This window comes from Phalacrocorax carbo, chromosome 7 (genome assembly GCF_963921805.1).
Source record: "Phalacrocorax carbo chromosome 7, bPhaCar2.1, whole genome shotgun sequence".
NCBI classification, from domain to species: Eukaryota; Metazoa; Chordata; class Aves; order Suliformes; family Phalacrocoracidae; genus Phalacrocorax; species Phalacrocorax carbo.
In genome coordinates, this window is record NC_087519.1 from 51,027,290 (window position 1) to 51,048,474 (window position 21,185).

A 21,185-nucleotide genomic window follows, 5' to 3' on the forward strand; every position below is an offset into this window, starting at 1 on the left:
CCTACTGGATGCTGCCCTTCAGCACCGGGGTCAAGACTTTGGTTTTCTGCATCTTGGCTGGTTTCATGACTACAGCACACACGATCTTTGCAAAGTCCCAAAGCGCAATTTTACGTTGCATTTCAGAAGCTTGCTCCTCTGGCACAAGATTTCCATTTTCTTTTGCAAACTACCCCTCGTGTGAGCCCTACTGGCATTCGGATACACAATTCATCTGGAGCAGGCTATTTACAGAAATTCTGCTGAATTGGCTGTCTTTCTATTAGTTATGTAGACAAGAAAAGCTTTGGCCTCAATCCTGGACCTGCTAAATTAAAGTGTGAAAGAGAAAATCTCTGAAGCACAGGAACGCATTCCTACCATGCACCAGCAGCACTGCCCACTTTGGCTAAACCATAATTGCTCTAACAAAACAAGAGACTAATGGCAAGTCCAGTGGCATCTGCAATTTTTCCTAAGCCCTGATCGCTGCTTACATGTGAATTTCTACCTCCATAAAACATAAAGATGCATTTCCAGCCTTTCCTGTTGTCTGTAGGAGCTTCAAACTCTAAAGAGGTTTTTACGTGCCAGGCAGGGAGAGGGGAGGTTGGCTGGAGGCTTCTGACTGCTCAAGTTAGATACTTCATAAGACTTCATATTCCCAGCTAATGGTTTAGCTCAGGGACAAATCGCAACACCAATATAAGTATTAGCATAAAGACTTATCAACTGAAAGATGTGTCAGAGCAGAAACATCCTGTCTTTTCGGAAGAGGATGCAAAGCAGGAAAAAAAGAGTAAACTGGAAAGATTAAATGGCTCTCTGTCTGCATCTCACCAACACTGGTGAGATGCAACCAACAACATCTGCCAACACGGGGCTGGCTCCAGAGACCCTGGCAGGAGAGATGATGGTCTCCCCCAGCACACCCCCTACTCTTGCTGGACCTCAGCACCGGCACCAGCAGTGTGCCCAGGGATGCCAGTGCTGGAGCCCAGGGACAGCACACTGTGCTACTGCCTCCCACGGATGCCACCAGCTGCTCAGCACTTGGAAGACTACACCACAGATGAAGGCTCAACTCCTCGCTACGCTTCGTAGGGATTTTTTTTTCTCTGTCATACAGAGGCAGTGAAATATTAGGATTAAACCTAGTAGGACTGAATGTGGATACATAGGTGTTGGAAAATGCGGGCAGAGACCTGAGCAATTAGTGCAAAATGGGACTGCTACCATGAATGTCCCACTGCAGGGGCTTGCTTTTCTTTCTGCTCCTTGGTGTGAAGCAGACCAGCTTAAATCACAGCAGAGGTAAGTGCAGTACTGCTCCCCACGGCCACACCTCAGTCCTGGCTCTGCGGGGACAGATCCATCACGTGGAGTTTAAAAAAGAAAACGTTAAAAAAATAATAATCTGCTTAAATTTGTTTCCTTTGTCAGCGAGGTTAACATGTTCAACCCCTCCTCAGCAACAGTCACCTACAAATATTTTTTTTTTTTTTAAATGCAAGCCAGCACCACCACACAGGCCACTGACCCACCTGCAGGCATACTGCCCCGCCAGCCCAACACCCTGGCCGTTACACCCTCGCTGGGAAAATCAAGGATAAATGGACAGGGAGAGGTAGAAGCCTTGGAATGAGCTCCAAGCTGTCCTTCCCAACCCTCCGTCTGGCATGCCAACCCCTACCTACCACTACAACAGGGTTTCTGGAGCAGGAGCTTGGATGAGAGCCCAGCAGCAGAGGCTCCCATCCCATCCCATCATCTTGGGGCCCCACCAGGAATCCCTGCAGATACCCCAAGGTTGCTTGTCCAGATGGAGGAACCACCCTGAAGTTCACGCATCAACAGTTATTTCAAGTAAAACACAACGCCAACCTGTGATGAACCAGTCACACCTTTTAACTAATTAGGAGGCATCCACGAGCTAATTTTTTGTTCATGTAGCTGTTTTACTGTATAAGCCTGATTTCATTTGATCTAGATACCATGCAGACAAACATAAAATACATTTCTTCACACTGACCCTGTTAATAACTATTTCTCAAGGGAGCAGAACAACTGTAACGAGCTAACACTATTTGTTTATTTGGAACTCAATAGCTAGACTTACTGAAAAAATATCCCCACCTAGAACTAGCCGGAAAAAGAAAATTTAAAACAATAATTAAAATTTACACCAACCTAAGGCAACATCCACTGAAATGCGATCAGTGCGTCGCGCGTTCCCTGCAGCCGAGGTGGAGCATCACCTCCGGCGCGAGAAGCATGTCACACTAACGGGTCCTACCCAGATAAGGTGCTTCTGCCTCCTGATCTTTAATGCCCATGGAGAGCTAACAAAGCCAGCACAGCTTCCAGACTGGGCTTGCGGGCAGCTTTGTAAAATTAGCTATGGGCATTTGAAATCCCAATCTCTGGCTTTTATGCAACTCCCTCCCCCTCTACAACCCTCATTTTTAAACACTCTGGGCCGGATTACCTCCCTGTCCCTCTTTGCCCCTGCGCATCCAGGTCATTTCAATATCGTTTGCTGTCAGGTTCAGTTTTGCAACAGATTAAAAAACAACAAAAAAAACAAACCAAAAGAAAATTACCTGCAGAAGGTTATTCATTTTGGAAACTCACTCCCACAGGCTGCAAGCGCCCCTGTACATCAGTAGATACCAGGACAGAGCAGCATCCCTCCCACTCCGGGGCGCTCCTGCCACCGATGCAGATGCGACCCTTGGTGAAACCCCCCCAGCCACGCAACCAATGTAACCCAACAACCCCGGAGGTTCCTACAGTCCCCGAGTCCAACTGCCACGCTCGAGCAGAGACGCGCACCAAGAGAAAGCCCACCAGCCCCAACCCAGCACCTGGATTTCTCATCCTCTTGCAGACCTGCGGGCCACAGCTGAGTCTCCTGGATGCATCCTGTACTTCGCATCCCCTCAGCTGGGAAAACCAAGGTGACGCATGAAAAAGGAGCACGTACCGACACTTCAAGAGCACTGCCCTGCACCAGTGAAGAGCAAAAGATCTTGGGGGTGGGAGGGATAACTTAAAGAATGCAAGTAATCCCTGGGACATGACACACAGGGGTCTATCTCAGCCCAGCCCAGGGTAGGTGAGCAGCGGCAGGGACCGGTGAGCTCCCAGCACGCCACCCTTGCCCGGGACATGCGGCGCCGAGCACACGGCCGGGGATGCTGCACACCCGTGGGTAGGCACCGAGCCCCACACCCCCGCCAGAGCATGGGGAGAGGGGTGGCCATGGCCATGCTTGTGGTACCACGCAGGACTCCATGGGCTGGGATCACCACAGCTCATGCTAACAAAGGCTCGGGTTCCCCTGGCATGCCTCTCCAGCTGATTGCAGTGCAGTCTGAAGCCCTAACTGACCTCCTTCTCGGACACCTACGTGAGGAGCTGAGGGGGATGAGGGCTGGGGGACAAGGGCAGCATTGTGGGGATGGAGCTGGGCTCCTAGCCACACGCTTCCATAGGTACATTCAAACGCAAGAATTTAGAGACCTCAACACACACACAAAAAAATTTAAAAGACCTAAACAAAAAACAAAAGGAGCCAATCTGCCATTCTTACGCGAGGGGAGGAAAAAAAATCCACAACATTTGGAAGCAGGCTGTGTTTGCTTGGCACTTTCCATCTTTAGGTAATTAGTGTAAAGGGCTTCCCAGGTAAACCTAAGAATAAGCTGCAGATTTCAAGAGAGACATGCTTCTCTCTGCAGCGAGCCTTCAAAGCATAACCAGGAGAAGATGCAGAGCTCCAACCAGCTCCCCGTAGGTATCGCTTGCCTTCAAGTCTTCAGAGTCAGCTGCATCAAAATTTGAAAAGACATAAAAAATGACAAGAAACATCTCTGAAGACAAACACTCCGGCAACTGTGAACGCCTCCAATACACAGCCTGGGCCAATGTTCACAGGCTACTGCTCCCCCATCCCCTTCTCTAAACCTTCCAAAAAGTCCTCCCTTGCCTTCTTAGCTGAGAGTGGTGCCTTCAGAGCCAGGAGGAACAAAAATACTTCCCAGCTCTAAAACCTACTTTTCAGGGCTTCTTTAGATTGCTTTGCTCAGCTGACCTAGTAACAGCGAACCGCTGCCGTACTCTGCTCCCCTGGGAGCCAGCCTTACCGCCAACCTTTTGTTTTCAAAATGTTGGAGCGGGGACACCTAGCACACCATCTCCTCACGGATGGCTTTCCAATGCTGGTACCACCAAGCAGCTCCCAGCTCTGCCCCACGCCATCCCGGCGTTGCCCTGTTCCTGATTTTATGGGGAGAGGGGTGGGGACAGGGATGGGAAAGGAGAAGAGGGGAGTCATTTAGCCACGGTCACCGGAGAAGTCCGCAACAGCGCAGATTTGGTCCTAGGCTTCCTGTACGCTGCACTAGCCTCCAATTCACTAGATTAATCCTTAAATACTATAAACAAGTCGACAACAACAAAACCCAGCAGGTAGCAGCTTCTACTTAGAGCAAGATGCTCCTAATCTGCTTTTTATAATCCACCCGGAGTCTTACAGCATCCATACCTTACCCGCTGGCTACAATCACACCCTTATAAGATACTACATACTGTGGTAAGATATTACAGCGAGCAGAGCAATGAAAACTTCAGTAGGACAAGAAGCTGCACCTCCCGAAAAGGAGGGCGATGCTCTCACATGGAATAGCCAGCTTTTAAAAATCAGGGCTATTTTCTCAACAGCTCCCCTCGTCTCCCAGGTTGAGGACTGCAGATGGTGGCTGGACGCCCACGTACATCGCCACGAGCAGACCCAAAGAGCCTGACCAAAGCCAAGGGACTTTGAGCAACCTCAAGAGCAGCCACGCAAGCACAGAGCAGCCTGACATGCACCAATTCCTCCTGGGGAGCTTGGAGACCTCTAGGCAGCAAGTCTTCCCAGATATCAGTATTAAATATAGCCACATGCATCCACATCCTGATCTTCCCCGACTGTCCTGCTGCAGCTCCCCTTGCATAAAACAGGCCACACATCCAGCAGCACTGGTCCACAGCCATGAGACCTGCGTGTACTGGGGCTGTACAGGCAACCAGTGAATCGGCCCACTTTGTGTCCTCACAGGCGACCTGAGAAGAGAGGCCTGAGCTCCTGGACCAGTCATTCCTATAGGATAGAAGGCGGCGCTGGAAATGGTGCTTGCAAGGAACATCTTCTAATCCCCAGAAGTCAAGAAAAGGGTTCTCCCTCCATCCCTATCCATGCCTGGCACCCACACAAACAGTGTTGCAAGACCCACCACCACATCCCACATCCTCTGCAGCACCCCGTTGACTTTACTTAGCATCTTCAAAGGTAGCTTTTTTTTCTCCCCCCATGCCATTGCAGATATTTTTTTGCCCTGCGAAATTGTGCGGTGTTCCCAGAAGCAGAGCACCCAGCATCGTAACGGAGAGCGGACAAATGTCACTTCACAGACGCATCGGTCTGCTGCTGACCTTCACCCTGCCTTTCCCCACCACGAACTCCAGATGGGGGAAAAGGAAATAGATATTAAAAGGGAGGTAATGCAGGAACATTTTTAATCACCTTTTATAACCTGCGTTCTATAGGATTGAAATGTAAAAAGCACCTTTCCCTTATATTATTCAGAAAGCAGCGAAGTTAATGTGACATATTGGTGCGTAGGTGTGTTGTGTGGGCTGGTTTCTTGTGGGGAAGGAGGGAGGGCTGAGGGCTCTCTCTGTGTTTCAGAGAAATGAAGCAGCACAAGATGTACCAGTTGCTCTGGTAACAAAGCTCTTTTTTTTTTTTTTCCTTTTACAAGAGTGAAACATCATTTTAAGCATTTTCCAGTTAAGACTTCCTCGCCTGCATGGCAAAAACAAGTCCCCGTTTCAGAAATGCACACACCCCATTTGAGTCAGCAAAAGGACCTTCTCTTCTAGAGATGTTTTAACAACATAGGGAAGCTGATAAATTGAGGTTGCCCGTTTTCCTTCTGATAAAGCCACCACGAGTTATCACATACCAGTATGCCAGCCCAGCCCCTTCCTGTGACCCAGTAAGAGCTGATAAAAAGCCCAGCACCACCTGCAAGCCGGTGCGTAGGGGAGCAGCACAGACCCCCACGCCGGTGAGCATCCTCACACGACAGCACCGCCATCCTCTCTGCCAGTGCAGGAAGCCATCCCAGCAGAAACAATAGCTTAATATTTAATACTGTGCTTGTAATACGGAAGGATTATAGAGCAGCTTGTAAGTCTGGTAAATCCATTCATGCTCACACGGCCCACATGTGACCTTGAAGATGCTGGGCAGCTGGTGCCTGCCCACGCAGGTCCGTATCTGGACGTGGATGCGAGCGGTCCCAGCCACCGCAAAACCATCCCAGCGGAAAGCAGAGCCCTGGATGGGGCACGTCAGCTCGGCACTGGTTAACTGCCCCAGTGGAGCAAGGTGCTTCCCTGCCTCAGCCCTACGGAGCAGGCTCTTAGCACAGCACCAAATCATCAGGGAAAGCCGAGGAGCTACCGAAATCAGAGGGTACCAACCCCTCATGCGTTTGCCTCGGTCCAAGGCGACCATTGGAGCACGACGATGGACGGCTCTACGCACACGCGCGTGCCATTACACTCAGCCTGCCCCGCCACGCGGCAAAAGCAACCTCTGAAAAGGTCAAAAACAAAAAGAAGGATCCAAAGCCAAGGAAACAACGCTAGAAAAACCTATCTGGCTCAACTGACACCCAACCTCACAACACCCCAGTCCATTTTATGAACAACAAGAAGGTGGGAAAAGGCAAATGTTTACAATGCACCTCCAAACGCAATAGCTGGCTGTCCAGGCTTAGAGCTGTTTGTTTAGATCGCAAGACAGTGGAGCTCTGAATTCCTTCGGTGGAAGGGAGCACCAGGTGCCCCCAGCATGCTCAGGACCACCACACAGCAGCCACCCCCGCAGAACGGGTGTTTGGGCAAGGGGTGGCCAGCGGCATGATCCGGTGTGCCGGCAGCGCGCGTGGTTTGCATGCATTCAGCCTGGCCTCTCAAGGCACAGCAGTCAGCCTTCAGCTATAAAAGCTGTGTATGTAAACTAAGCTTAATTCTTTACAGCAACAATCCCCAGGAAACAGTAATTGTGTGCAGCACAGTAACTTCTTCCACACAGCTAAAAGCAACAGTGATTAATTATCAAACTATTGACCATCAGCCTTTCAGAAAGAGAGACAATAAAACAACTGATTATTAAAAACAATTAATGTCATTCTTCACTTCAGGCTAATTGTGTGAACTGCTAATAATGACCCAGGAACCTGCAGAGTCTGTTCTCACCAGGGCTGATGCAAGGGCCCAGCGCTTGATCAGCAGCAGCCGGGCTGAGCCAGAGCTCAGGCAAGCTAAACATGGCACAGACTGCACATGAGTTCTTTTTCTCATGCCTCCCCTCCAAAAAAAAGGTAAAAGAAAGATAAAAACCATCTTCTAAAAGCCTTTCTTTACCATATTCACCTGCTACCCCGCCAGCCTGCAGCAGTGGGATACCCGGAGGTGCCACGAGGATGGATGCTGCTGCGCAGGGGATCGCACAAACAGCCCCCGGGAAGGCAGGACACATGTCACCCCGTCTCGTTTGACACCTGCAAACTCTGGGACAACGTTACTGAGGACAGGCTTGTGCCTGGGACATTCTCAGGGATTTCACTTGGGGACCAAAGTGTCCCAGCAGCCCTGCTGCTCCCAGCTCTCCAGCAACAGGTGACCTTGGATTTCAAATGCTTTATCAGCTTTCTCATACCTACACATCTCGGCATCTTCATCTACTGGGTCAAACCTGGGGGTTTGCCTCCAGGTGGATCAGCCCTGGCTTCTGGCAAATGCCAGCTGGGTAATAAGTAAACCCAAAAACCACAAGACCTCAGGATGCATTTCTCCATCCTTTTCCCCCACGTGCTGTACCCCAGACAGACACAACGCAGTGCAACGAAGAGCAATTGCAAAAACCATGCCCTCTTCTAACGGCTGCTTACCTTGGGCTGGCAGGGCACAGGGACAGCCTGTGGCCAGGCGCCCTGCCTGGAGGTGCCTGGTGGCACCCCGAGATGGCTCCTGGGGGGTGACCCCAGCTCTGCCCCATCCTGTGATGATGGTGGAGGAGCTCCCTGGGGAGCCACAGCTGGGAGACTTGCAGCTTGCAGATCCCACACGCTCTAAATTAGAGCGTAGAGTACTGCTGTGTAATGGCTTAGCGATTATATGGCATTTACCAGCTAATTAAACAATCAATAGTTGTTGTGCAGTTATGGAGTTAGCCCACAGTACTGTATCTTGTACCCTGTAAAATAAAGCCTTGCTAAAGCTCTAAATGGAGAGCCACATCCCCAGGGCACTCAGCAAAGCAGCACTTGGCATCAATGACCGTTGTCCTCCTGGTATGGTCGGGAAGAAGCACGTGAGTATGTAATCTCAACATAATTTATTTCCCTGTTCAATGTTGTAAAACTACAAAAGATGAGATAGGCAAAGGTTACCATCTGACCTATTTACTGACTTTTTTTTTTTGCTACTGCAAAGGCTTGCATTAAAATCCTGCTTTGGCGACACCGTGCACGGGCCAGCGTGTGAACGCCCATGGCTAAGCAGGTCTAAAAGCACCAGGGGATTGCTTTGGCTTTTAACATATTCAGTGCACAATAAGTAGCCCACCGCATGTCTTCCCCCAGCTTTGTAACAATCTGTTGGAAAGGTATTTCTGAGGAAGCGTCAGGGCTGCAGTGCTGTGATTTATACAGGCAATCTAAGCCTACACAGTATTTTAAAGACTTTTTGCTTGCTTTCTAATGCAAAGAAGAGATAAGCAGTAATAATAATGTTCTGGAATATCTGGAGCATTTCCTCACACTTTAGATAATGCTTTAAAGGATCTTTAAAGGATTTTTATGTTTACAGTTTTGCTTTCAGCATCAGCTACCTGCTAAAAAACACTGAGGCAATGGCTCAATTCCCCAAGTCCAACTCATTATATTCCTGTAAGTCAGTTCTTTAAACACCTTAAATTAAAAAAAAAAAAAAATCCAAGGACACAAAAATCCCCTACTGCAAAAGCTAGCGAGTTCTCAGTCTTTTACAGTTTACGATCTGTATCATTAGATGCAGGATTATTAGAAAATAAAGAAAAGCTTCCGATTCAATTAGAGAGAGAAAAGATAACCAGTGCGGTCCCTCATTAAAAGAAAAATCAAGTTATTCACAACAGATTGTTAAGCAGTGGACAAAGAATGTTATTTCTCTCTGCAATTATCCAAAGTGAAGAATTTGTGGTTGGGGTTAGAGGAGAGCAAGCAGAGCAGGTCACTGCTGAGGGCTGCTGCAGCGTTCAGGTGTCCCTCGGGTACGGCCAGAGCCGGGAAGCATCACAGCGATGTTTTAACCTGCGGTCCCGAGCAAAGAAAGGCCTTTGCTTGAGAACACAGGGATCAATCTGAACAAGTTACCTTTGCCACTGGAGCACAAGCCTCAGAGAACAAGGCTTTGATATACCGAAGCATTGTGTACCACCTGAACAGGATCTTCAAATCATGACCCAGAAAGCAGGATCCAAGCAACTTGTGCAGCGAGCTCCATCCCGGTGGCCACGCTTCGGCAGAGGGGTGCGCTCCCTTTGGGAGCTCTTAACGTGCACCAGACTTGGCCAATACGCCTCTTCTGCGGGCAAGAAGGCATGTGCTGTGGCAGGGGCTCCCCAACATCTCCAGTGCAACAGATCCCGAGGTTAGCTCCATGAACCACTGCTCTCTGATGGCTCCTGTTACTGCGGCGGTACCAGACATTTCTCAGGCTCCCCACCGTGTCAAGCTGAGGTACCATTCAGTTGTCAGAGCAATGTAACTCCGCACTTTATCCCACGGGATCAATGGGAGCTTGGCACGTGTCCCTCCAGGTCCTGGGCAGGCCAGCTGGTTACCACCAGCACACGTGTAGCCTCCAACACAAATATGGCCACGCGGCAGCGTTAGAGCTGGCTGCTAAATCAGGTTTTCTTGGGCAAACGTCAGGGCTGCAGTCCTGTTTCAGCATACAAACGTAAGATGCTCTCCCCCAGCCTGGAATAAGCATCTCGCTTCTGCCTCTTCCCCACGGGGCAGCTGCTCTGCTCACTTCAGAGAGGGACCAGCCGTATGAAGGAGAGGCGATGCTCACCAGGTGACCGCTCCTGGCAGAGAGCGCAGGGGTTGGACCCGCAAAGCCCAGGCTAGGAAGCCAGCACCAGAGCGGGCACCACAATGAACTACTCCTTCCATATCTAAAAACATAACTAGAGACACACACAGCCGCTGGGGGGACAGCGATGGTGTACTTCGGGTAGCACCAGTGCAGAGGGGCAGGAAAACCCCGGCCCCACTTGAGATGGGTTTGAAATGGCGGTGGAACAAGCATCTAATTACAGATGGCACCACACCTAGGTAGGGACCGCTTCTAAAGCCTGTTTTAGAAGGGAGCCAGAAGGTCTGCGTGTCATGAAAGTTGATCCATTTGTTTTGCTGCAAGACATAAATACAGTGATGGTATCTGGAGGAAAAGAATCACAGACATCTTATTTCCGTGCTAGGTTTTAGGGTGGGACACCATAAACAGTTATGTATGCTTTTTATCAAAGTCTCCTTTTGTTTATAGAGTGGGTGCTACTCCAAGACTTCAGTTTAACAGAGCTCTGAAGTCAGTCTTAGCCTGAACGCATACCTCATACTTACTAATTTGGTTTGGACAGCAGCGCTCCTCCCCTCCCCATCACCATCCCGTCTGGCACTGCTACCAAGTGAATCACACCGAGGACAATCCGATTACTCCAGCAAGTTAAAAACAGTTAGGAGGAGGATGTTTTTCTCATATAGCAGGAAAAAAAGGGAACACAGAAGCGTTTGCCTCCCGGAAACCCTACACTTGGACGTTTCTGGGTGTTTTTCCCCCACTTTGAGGTAACACACAGACGCACCGTAAGAATCAAACACAGCAAGAGGAAACGCGATCAGCAGAGCCGTGCAACCAGCAGCGCCAGCACCAGCTAGCTTATTTCCCTCTTTTGCTCTCCACAAAAACATGACGCTTTCAAAAGGCCATTAAAGGCGCATAGTTTCCACTGATTGTTAGAAATATGCACCAGTTAGAATTAGGTCACCCTCTATCACTATTTTAGCAGCTGAGAGGAAAAACAGTTCAGAAGGGAGCTCCCATGGCGGGGAGCACATGGTGGAAAAACAACCTGTATCGGCAGGGAAGGCTCCCTGGAATATAACCTGGATAAGAACAGTTTAGGTGGAGGGTTTTTGCTCTTTTTGTTGTTGTTGTTTTTCTTTTTTAAAAAAAAGCCAAACTTATTCCAGTTCAAAAATTCACACATTTGAAACTCCGGAAGTTCCAGTTCACCTTCAGGTCACTTCAATCCCTCTGTCCTTGTACTGATGGGATTAGCCTACAGCAGTGGGACGATGGGAAACGGGAATTCAGAACAAATACTTCCTGACAGGTAGCTTGTTAAGCACCCTTCTCTTCTCAGCAGGGGCAGCTCGCTGTCTTTTACACCTGACAGGCAAGAGCTGTGCCTTCCAAGGGACCAAGGAAGAGCACATGAATATATTCCTAGTCAGAAGAGAATATGGGTGTGACAGGTAAACAGGATCTATGTGCCTGCACACAAACACATGAGTACACATATATTATGCCCACGCATACAGTTTTTGGAGAATGGAGCCCAGGGGAGCTATTGGAGCCCAGCAGACCCAAAATATTTGGCAAATTCCTCACGTCACGTGCCAAGAAACATCTCCCCACCAATATATTAAGTGCAGATAAACCCAGACTTGGAAATAATTCAAGATCATCCACAAAAACAACCCCACTATGATGACAAATTACAGAAATCCCCCAAGCTAGGAGGTGTTTGGGACCGGTGATATAATTTGGCAGAGGGTGGACATTTTATACATTTCTCTACAGAACTTCAAGTGTTTAAAATTCTGTTCTCCACAGTCCCCTCACTGTTCTCATCTGCAGAGCTGCTTCCAGATGTTTACAGAAATTTAAAGCAAGCCTGTTGACTGTTGTGTTTCTTCTCCTGCAGCAGGTTTCTGCTGATGGAACGGGCAGCAGCCAGCCTGCGTGCGAGCAGAGCACCAGACTGTAGCAAACTCATTTGGCAGCCTATTGCAGCTGTAAACTCAGCTCTTAGAAGAGATCGAGATTTATCTATTAAAGCACAGACTTTTCGTGCTCTCCTCATCATATAATCAATAAAAAGCAAACGGGGGGAGGGGAAAAAAAAGTGATTTATTTTTTAGTGACAGTTTCAGAAGTAATATGGATTGCTTATTATAAGAGCTCTGAGTGGGACACGGTACTTGCACACAAGACCAAAAAGCCGGAGTTCAGCAAGGCTTCTTGTCAGGCCTGAAATAGGTCAAACCTAGCCAAGACGATGTGCTGGGATGCTCCATGTTCCACACATGGACAAGGCAAACGGGATCACTTCAGGTGGAACCCTTACCTTATAGACCTGCCCGTAGGTACCATTGCCCACAAGCTCCACCAGTTCAAAGATTCCTGCAGGATCCTAGGAGAAAAAGAAGAAAAAAAAAATATAATAAGCAATACTTAAAGATTTCTGCAAAAATAAACATTCAGCAAAGATAGATCAACAATTCACTGACAAGTGTTTTGAGTGTTTTAAGCTTTCCAGGCTGCCCAGGGATTAGCATTTCAGTGACGACGAGCAGAAGCGCGGCACTGCCCAGCAGCCGCCCTGCCGAGCCCTCCCGGCGCGGGCAGGCGCAGCACTGCCGGCAGCACGGCTCTGCCCACCTCCAGCATCTGGGCTGGGAGATGCCAGGCTGGCGCCTGCGAGCAAGCGCTGATCCGGCTGCTGTCATCTGCTTCAAATGCCAGCGCTCGGTGTATGTTTTAAATGCAATAGCAGTTATTTGCTATTACAACCTAGGCTTTCTAAAGCATCGGCTTTGGAATTAAACAAGCGAATTGGTGGGACGTCACTTTTGGGGTCAAAACAGGCTTTTCCAGGTCTGTGCCTGAGGTCAGTAGCATTAGGTTACTTGGCCTAAGTGTCACGTTTGGTTTGGTGCATCCTGACCATTGATGTTCTGGTTTGTCAGCTGAGACGTGCAGATCGAGGGCAGCGCTACGTAAGGACGCGAGGATTTGGAAGGTGGCACCGAAGCACCAAACCCATCCCCAGAACCCCCACCCGGTGTGTGCCCAGCTAGGGGAAGGGCACTCGCACGCAAGCGCACACACGTGCAGAAGCCAGAGCACGCCCGCCGGCACAGTTAGAAAGACGATACACGCCGAGAGGTACGAGGGAGGGTGGGGAAAGAATACACTAGCGCTGCTATTTTCTCCTCTTGGTGGGTTTTCCCCTTCCAGAAGCTTTATTTATACTTCTCTGCTCCTCCTCCTTCTCCCGTACTCGTCACTCCAGTTTCAGATCGTGCAATCTCCCTGGAAGCAGGAAGATGCAGAGGGGTCTGCGCATCCCTGTGACCACCCAGCCCACCCGCCCACAGCACGAGTGACCCCAGCACCCATGGCACCACCCATCCTCCCTGCGGGGTTTTGAGTCCCTTGAGCTACCGAACAACGTGGCGCCCCAGGGAGCAAAGGGCTGCCAGCTGCCATCTGAGAGGATGCAGACGGGTCGATTAACGGCTCTAACAGGCAAAGGAGGATCCGCCAGCAGCAATCCTTGGGAGACAGGGGAGGGACACCCACCACTGCGTTATGGACATAGAGGTTTCATTCATTACAAAGCCCGCATCAGTTCAGGATGACTTCTGGGTCCAAAAGTCAAACACTGGGTCTTTGTGAGCAGCTGAGAAGCAGGGTTCAATGTTTTAATAACACCCCAAGTCAATTAATCTAAGCCTTACTGAGATTGTGGCACCTTTCCACCCAGCCCCGAACGTGCGCTGGCACATACCTGCTAGGGTTCAGCACACCTCCACGCCAGGGTCACAGCAACACCTCTGATCACCCCATACATTTAGAAATGCCACATCCCACTTCTGCCTGTTTCTCCATCATATGTGCAGCTTCCTCGGGATGCCGCATGGGAAGCCCCAGGGAGCCCAAGCTCAACCTTTGGTGGTACCATCTGCAGCACAGGGTGGGGAAATGGCTCTGGAAGGAGGTTTGGAGACCACTGAGGACACACCTGCCCTGACGCAAATATATCCCAAACCTTCAATGCTCAGGCAATGCAGGTGAAGCTGCGGCACAACAGGTTTCCAGCATCCAGCATCTCAGCCGGGTGCACACATCCTGTGGCTTTACTGCCTTGGTACCAGGCAGGGAAGTGCACGAACAGATGGGAAAGGGAACCAGCAGTGCACTGGGTTTCCACGAGCTGGGTGAGAAAGCAGGGGGAAAACATGGCAGCAGCTGCTGTTTATTTTTTGAGATTCTTTCCTAAGGGTTGTTCTCTGCAGTGCTGAAACAACCCTGAAAGAGGCTTTTCCAGTGCTACATCTATTTTTGAATATTCACTAGGAGATTAAGGGAGAAGAAAGCTGTGCCTAAGGCAGACGATCAGGAGGTTTGGAGAAACATCCAGAGAAGCAGCTGGCCATTTCTGATAAAGAGAACTGCTCTTCACAATGTGTTTTCCAACGTCTTTCCGCAAATCCTCAAACCCAAGCGTACCCCCTCCTGCCATTCCAGGTCACTTCTCACTCCTCTAGCGCGTGCGAGTGTCAGGCGTGGTACGGCTCCACCAGGTTTATCCGAGGCCGTCCATCACTTGGTCGCAGACCCGCCAGCCCCGTGCCTACCTCCACTGCCACCACCCCGCTTTGGCCAGGGCAGCTCAAGCACCAGGAGGACTTTTCCCTGCTGCTCCCACCATCCACAGCTCCCGCTCGCCGAGCGGTTTCTCTGCTGCACGTCCCCCCTCCACCCCACTCTCCTCTCCACATTTTTCCAGAAGCATCGCCAAGGTAACCGGGCATCTCGCAGCGCAGTGCTGAGTGACACTTCTCCCCTGGCTGCTGGCACAAGCCACCCCATCTCAGCACAGCCATGGCAACACTCCGGGAATGCCGGCAATGCGCCGGCAGCAAGCTCAGCGCAAGGGCTGATCTCTCCTCCCAGCCGCGCTGCCCTCCTCGGCCCCTGCAGCAGGCAGTCGGAGGGACAACGCTTCTCCCCAACAGCCACTCTTCATGCCCGGGAAAAATGTGTTAATGGCCTTTCCAGAAAACACACAGCTGAGGATGGGGCAGGCAGAAAAGGGGGGGGGAAATCTGTCTTTCCACTCCTGGACTGGCTCCTAGGTGGAGATGAGCTTTGCATCTTAATGGCTGCTGGGGAATAGGCTGTCCCTGGTACTGGGTGGGGACAGGACATCCTGCACCTTGCACCCTGCAAAGCCCAGCTCAGATGCTTCAGGAGGGGACCAGAGAGCAGCAACAGCAGCGACGGCAGCTCAGGCAGGTTGGAGCAGGCAGGGAGGGAGGAAGATACAGAGGCACACTGCATGGGGGCTTTTACATTAGCTAGGGGAAACAAAATCCACCCCGCAGTGCCCGGACGGGGACCAATCCAGGCCAAGCAGGGAGTAATCTCAGACCAAATATAGCCTGCACTGCAGATCAGGGCTCACAGCAGCGTGCTGCATTGCTCTTGGCTGGGGGTGGCCTCAAAGCTCATTACAGGCAGCTGCTTCCAGCCTGGCGCCTACCACCTTCTGCCGGTGCCCTCTCCCCCATCGAAGAGGGACACGCAGTCGGTGAGACTTGGACCCTCCTGCTACGTCAGCCTCCTCTTCCCACACCCCAGACTGCTTTCACAAACTGTATGTTTTGGTTTTTTTTTTTAATAAAAACATCTGGACTAAACAACAAGCCCATAAATTAAAGGAAAACATTGAGGCGATCTGTTAGTTTAGGAAAAGAAGATGCGCTGTTTAAAATGGGGGGAAAAAGAATGAGCATTTAATACAAACCCACAAATAATTACCAGCTCTACACTAGCTCCAGGCAGAAGATTTGTATGGTCGTAGTAGCACCAGGGCTCTGCCAAGAGCCTTTTTACCAAGGTAGTGTCCCTCCCTCCTCCCCTGCCAGCCTGCCTGAACCAAGGGCGCAGAAAGGCAGGCAGGGTCAAGGGCAGAGCCAAAACCCAGCACCAGCTCAGGAGACCCCAACACCCACACACTGCAGTGAGGCAGGGCTGCTTTCAGCCCACGTTAACCTTGTCCATGGTCCGTAGAGGCCAGCAGCGCCCACCGCCCCGCACGCCAGCCCCAGGAGGGGTGGGCAGGGCAGGGGCAGCCGCACAAGCCCAGGTAGGGGTTGCAGAGCCGCAGGGATGCCGGTGGACGTTTGCGCATCACCGACTACCAGCTATTCCCATTTCAGACCTGCAGTGATGCACAGATCAGCCGTAAGAAACAAAGAGCTTAATTTTAGTTTAAAAAAAGTAAGCTTTCTAGGGTGGTGCAGGCTCAGCACCCCACTCCCAGAAGAGCCCAGCTGCACTGCGTGCGTGGAGCTAGCTTTGTCCATATGAAGGTACTGCCGGCCCCAGCACGGCCGCTCGCCCGCCACGGCACACAAAGCCTCGTTGAGGAGGACGAGTTACTTGGAATTTGTGCCAGAAGACACAGGAGCAAACTCGGGCATGGAGCTCTTCATAAACTAACAAAACACTCAACAAGAGCATCTTTCAGTTGCTCATAGGATGGGAAATGTTTTGCACAGCGGCACCTGTGGCAAGGGCTGCGTAGATCCGCTGGTCCTCTGACCAGGGATGGGCTGGCACCCGAGCTCTACCGTGCTGGGATCTGACCATGCTTCCACAGCTGCAGCCAGGACGGGCTCAAAAATCAAGTGGGCAACTGTTATGCTCCTCACCCACCTCCCAGGAAAATCAGTGGTCCCAAAGTCTCAGTGGCTAAAACCAGTCTGAGACACAGAACAAGGCAAGAGCATCATCTTTTCCAGCGATATCTTGGAAAAAAGTCCACTTTATTTCGATAAACAGTATATTTAAAACTGCTGCATTATCAGAAAAGGGACTTCTGTGTGTGGATGATAAAGCGGGATGTATCCAAATTTCAGCAACAAAACAAGCATCCCTTTTGAAGGACTTATCAGCATGGAGCACACAGCAGCGGGGCTCGCAGCAGGAACACACTCCTCCTTAAAACTGCTCCGCTCCGCCTAACCCAGACCCCGCAGAACTAAAGCTGAAAGACATCCTCGCCCACACCATGACGCCTCAACGAGTCCAAGGCACAAAAGAGCCAACACTTTGCTTGAGGAGACTATTTAGAGAGTAATATCCATATCTAGGGCCAAGCCAGCTGAGGGTTGAGGGCTGCAGGTGTGTATCGGTGTTGGTTATGGTGGCCGCTGACTTAGCGGATCACCAGTTAGCTGCCCTTAAATATGGCCACACAGATGTCTACAAACACAAGCAGCATTTATAGACAGTCTATACACCAAACTTACTTGTTTTCCTTGAAGGAGCCTCATTTTTCTCCCTTCTAGCCCACACAAAAAGTATGTAGCAGGAAGGGTGACAGGAGGAGACAGCGGAGAGATGCTTGGGGGAACTGAGGGGCACACCAATTAAACCACAATTGCTCTGAATGCATGGGAGGGGAAATGAGAGATCAGAGCCTCTATAATCATTGCGCACTTAGTCCCCCAACTCTGAGCAGCTAATGACAACTTCCAGCCAAAAATCATGGAGATAACCAGTCATTAAGCAAATGTTGTAACCCTAGAGAAGGAATACGCACTGCGTAACTGGAGGCAGCGCAGTTATGGGTCAGTAACGGAGGAGCATCCCCAGGCACTAGTTAGCTGAAGCAACTCCACGGCACTAGGAGAGGGGTTTTTAATCTCCACCAAGAATAAAGCCTGTGCAACTAACGTTCCCAAACATCAGGATTTTGCGAGCCTCTGCCTTACAACTCCATAACAAAACAGCCTCAACAGGAGATCCCATTAAACTGATCAGGAACCCTCAAGAACCAAAGGTGGCTTACAAAGCCATTTACTCACAACCCTCAACACTAGACCCGGGGAGCTCTGCCTGTGTGCAGGTGCCTCTGTTTAGATAAGTCCTGGCAGTCACAAGGAGAGATTTTGTCACTGGGAAGCACCAAAGGGTCATTCTTCCCCAACAGTTGGCTCTCGTAAATTAATGGCAATGCCACAGCACACAGACAGCACAGGAGAGCCGTAATCCCACCCAGCATCCCGCAGCTTGGCATGATGGCAATGGGCAGCACTCTAAAACCAAGTGGTTGTCTTGAGATGTAGTGTATATACACAACCGCCTGGAGAAATTTGAGTCTTCTAACCCCACCAAGCTCCAACCGGGAGAGGAAGATTATTAATTCAGAGCCTGAGAAAGGCTTTGTGAGGAATGCAGGAGAGGCAGAGAAGCCTTTCAGCAATACAGTTCGATACATAAAATTGTCATCAGGGTAATGTATTTCTGATTATGCAAAACATCACTACAAGGAACAAGTATAACAATCAAGACTTTAGTTCACATACTGTATACCTGCTCAGATTTTGCTTCCCAAGGCCAAATGCCCAAGCTGGGCCATGCTCTGTGAAGCCATCCTTCACGCTGGCAAAGTCAGAACCTCTGTAGACAGCCATGCGTATCTCCCAAGCGTCAGGAGCCAAGTACCATCAAGCTCTACAAAGTCAGCTGATATTCCTTCTGAGGACACATCAGCTCACCCATTTTGCCACGCTTTTTACACTGACTTCTACAGTAGGGTTTGAAGCACTTTGTATGATTTGACAAAGCGAGGTCCGGATCACCTTGGGGAAACTACCCAAAATGGCACGTAGTTTGGAGAAAAATAGAGGGGTTTGAAGAGTACTTGAAGACACAATTGCTTTTTAGTAATCAACTAGTTGTCTCCATCTCCAAGGCACTTCTAGTTAACAGCCCTGTGAGTAGTATGAAGATGGATCACACCAGCCAGGAGAGGGCTGCTGATATATCTGCAGACAACAGCAAGCAAAGTGGAAAAGCAGAGAGAAAGCCAACAAAATGTTGAGTTACTAGGAACTTCCAGAAAAAGAGGCTGGAGACATTACCTTTTTGAGCTTCAAACACTGCCTTTCCATCACACAGACATAGCCCTAAGCCTGCCTGTTAATTAAAGCAGTGCAAAAAAGCTCAACAGTCTGCACAGGTATTTTTGAGGTATTTTGCTTCAGTTCTAAGAAAAGTAATGAAGCAGAACCATGCCGGATTACTGGGTGCTACTCAGCCCTCACGGGGATTGCTTTATCTCATGTCTTCTCCTCCCAGCTTTGGTACTTTTCCCCTTTTTCGCCCACCCATCTAGAGACTCACAAGACAAGCTATCATCAATGCCATCTACCACTGCACCTTCTGCCTACTCAAGCAATACAAGCTGCTCTACTTGGAAGAGTAATAAGGAACCCGCCGAGGGTTTTGTTTTCATTTTGAAGAAGCAGTTTGTCCTCCCTCACCCCCAAACACCCAGCTCCATATCTTAAATGAAGATGTTAGTCAAGAAACAACACTCCTATATGGCATAAGAAGAACTGTTGTCAAGGCTAAGTTATTAACAGAAGAACTTCCTCACTTGACAGCTGAAAGAAGCCTGTTTACAAACCCATTTGAACCATTCCTCTTCAGTATCTCATGAGGAACTGTTCCTCCAGCCCCTACAGAAAGCCACTCTGTGCTCTGCCCACCTCTTCTTCCTAAACCATAAATCAGCTCTCCCAGGTCTCCAACACTCCTCTCCCTAGCTTCTTGCTGCAGTAAAGCTCCAGTCACTACACATGCATCTCTTTCCTTTCCAAAATGTTAAGTCCTGCCAATAGCTGGCAACAGCAAAATTAAATAAGAACTAATCACCACATTGGGCTTTTCGTTCAATAAAGCTGGATTACTTCTACAACTATTACCTGTTCAATTTAAGGCCTAAGTGCGGATTTGTAGCCATCAGCCAGCAAAGGTATAGCCAACATCACTACTGAAGGAAGAAAAGTAAAAAATCCCCCATGCACATACACGGTCCAGCCCCACTTGGTGCTGCTGAGGCCAAGGCACTGAAGCTACAATATATTGACCTATTCCAGATTTCCTACTCACGGGCTAGCACTTGCACACACCAGAGTTCTTCTGACCTAGTTTCTCCTTCCTACCATGTCAACAGAAAAAGTAGCCATTCTGTACACCCTCTACAGATATGAAACATGGGAGCTCCAAGCCAGTGAAGAACACGTACAGACCTGGACACAAGGATTTTTCCAAACCAAGATGATGCATTTGTACCACTGCAGACAGCGGGCCCACAGCCCAAGATGCAAAAGTGATACCAGGAGAGGACAATGACAACACTGACATACATAAAGCTAACCTTCCCCCAATAGGGCACGCTGGAGCAGCTCAGCCTGAGGAAAAGCCATCACAAGCTACACACTGTAATCAAAACAAGATAGGTCCGAGCCTCCTCTCCATTCCTTCAAAAGCCTGACCTAAGCACCACTAGCAACAAGGTGACTCCATCTCATCCTGATGTCACTCAAGCACGAGGCACTGAGTTTTGACTTGAAGCTAATGAAGATTAACATCTTGCCTCCATGAGTCTCACCAGGGTAAGAAGATGCTGACTGAGGTAGTCAATAACCCTTAAGACAACACAATTCTACTTATCCTTCACTTGAAGTTGGACTCCCTCCAAATCAGACAATCCCCTCTCATTTTTAAAGCTCTACAGCACATCCCATAGATTCCCCAGGATGGACTCCATGAATTATCTGCAGTTTTATGATACGCCCTCCTTCTGGTTCACAGAAGACTGTTCATCTAGAAGAGTTAGAAGTCAATCAGTCCAGAAGCACCAGCAAAAGCACTACTGCTAAGTGAACCCTGAGGTTTTCAACGCCGTGTTAGATGAATGCAGCCTCAGTACAACCAGCCACTTGAACATATGCCTAATTCAAGCACACAACTTCAACGGGGCGATATATAAAAGGCTTGGCTAAGCTCAGCGTCTCTAAAAAGCTACAGCGCCAATTATAAATCATATCTATAGTCCCCAAAAGATCTAAAGTCACTACTAGTATTGTACCACACTTCTTCAGATGCAGACATCAATTAGAGCACAGCAGCTGGACACTCTCCTCACTGGAAGTCACTTATCTGCA

At 49.6% G+C, this 21,185-nt stretch overlaps 1 protein-coding gene across 5 annotated transcripts in view; it reads right to left on the bottom strand.

Annotated features, from left to right (window-relative positions):
* The window catches only part of TNIK (TRAF2 and NCK interacting kinase), a 165,698-nt gene that overhangs the window by 124,443 nt on the left and 20,070 nt on the right, over positions 1 to 21,185 (bottom strand). For all 5 annotated transcript variants that reach the window (XM_064457987.1, XM_064457989.1, XM_064457991.1 and 2 more), the window contains exon 2: positions 12,500 to 12,565. In XM_064457987.1, the coding sequence (XP_064314057.1) occupies positions 12,500 to 12,565 (66 nt within the window). The remainder of the gene's footprint in view (positions 1 to 12,499; positions 12,566 to 21,185) is intronic.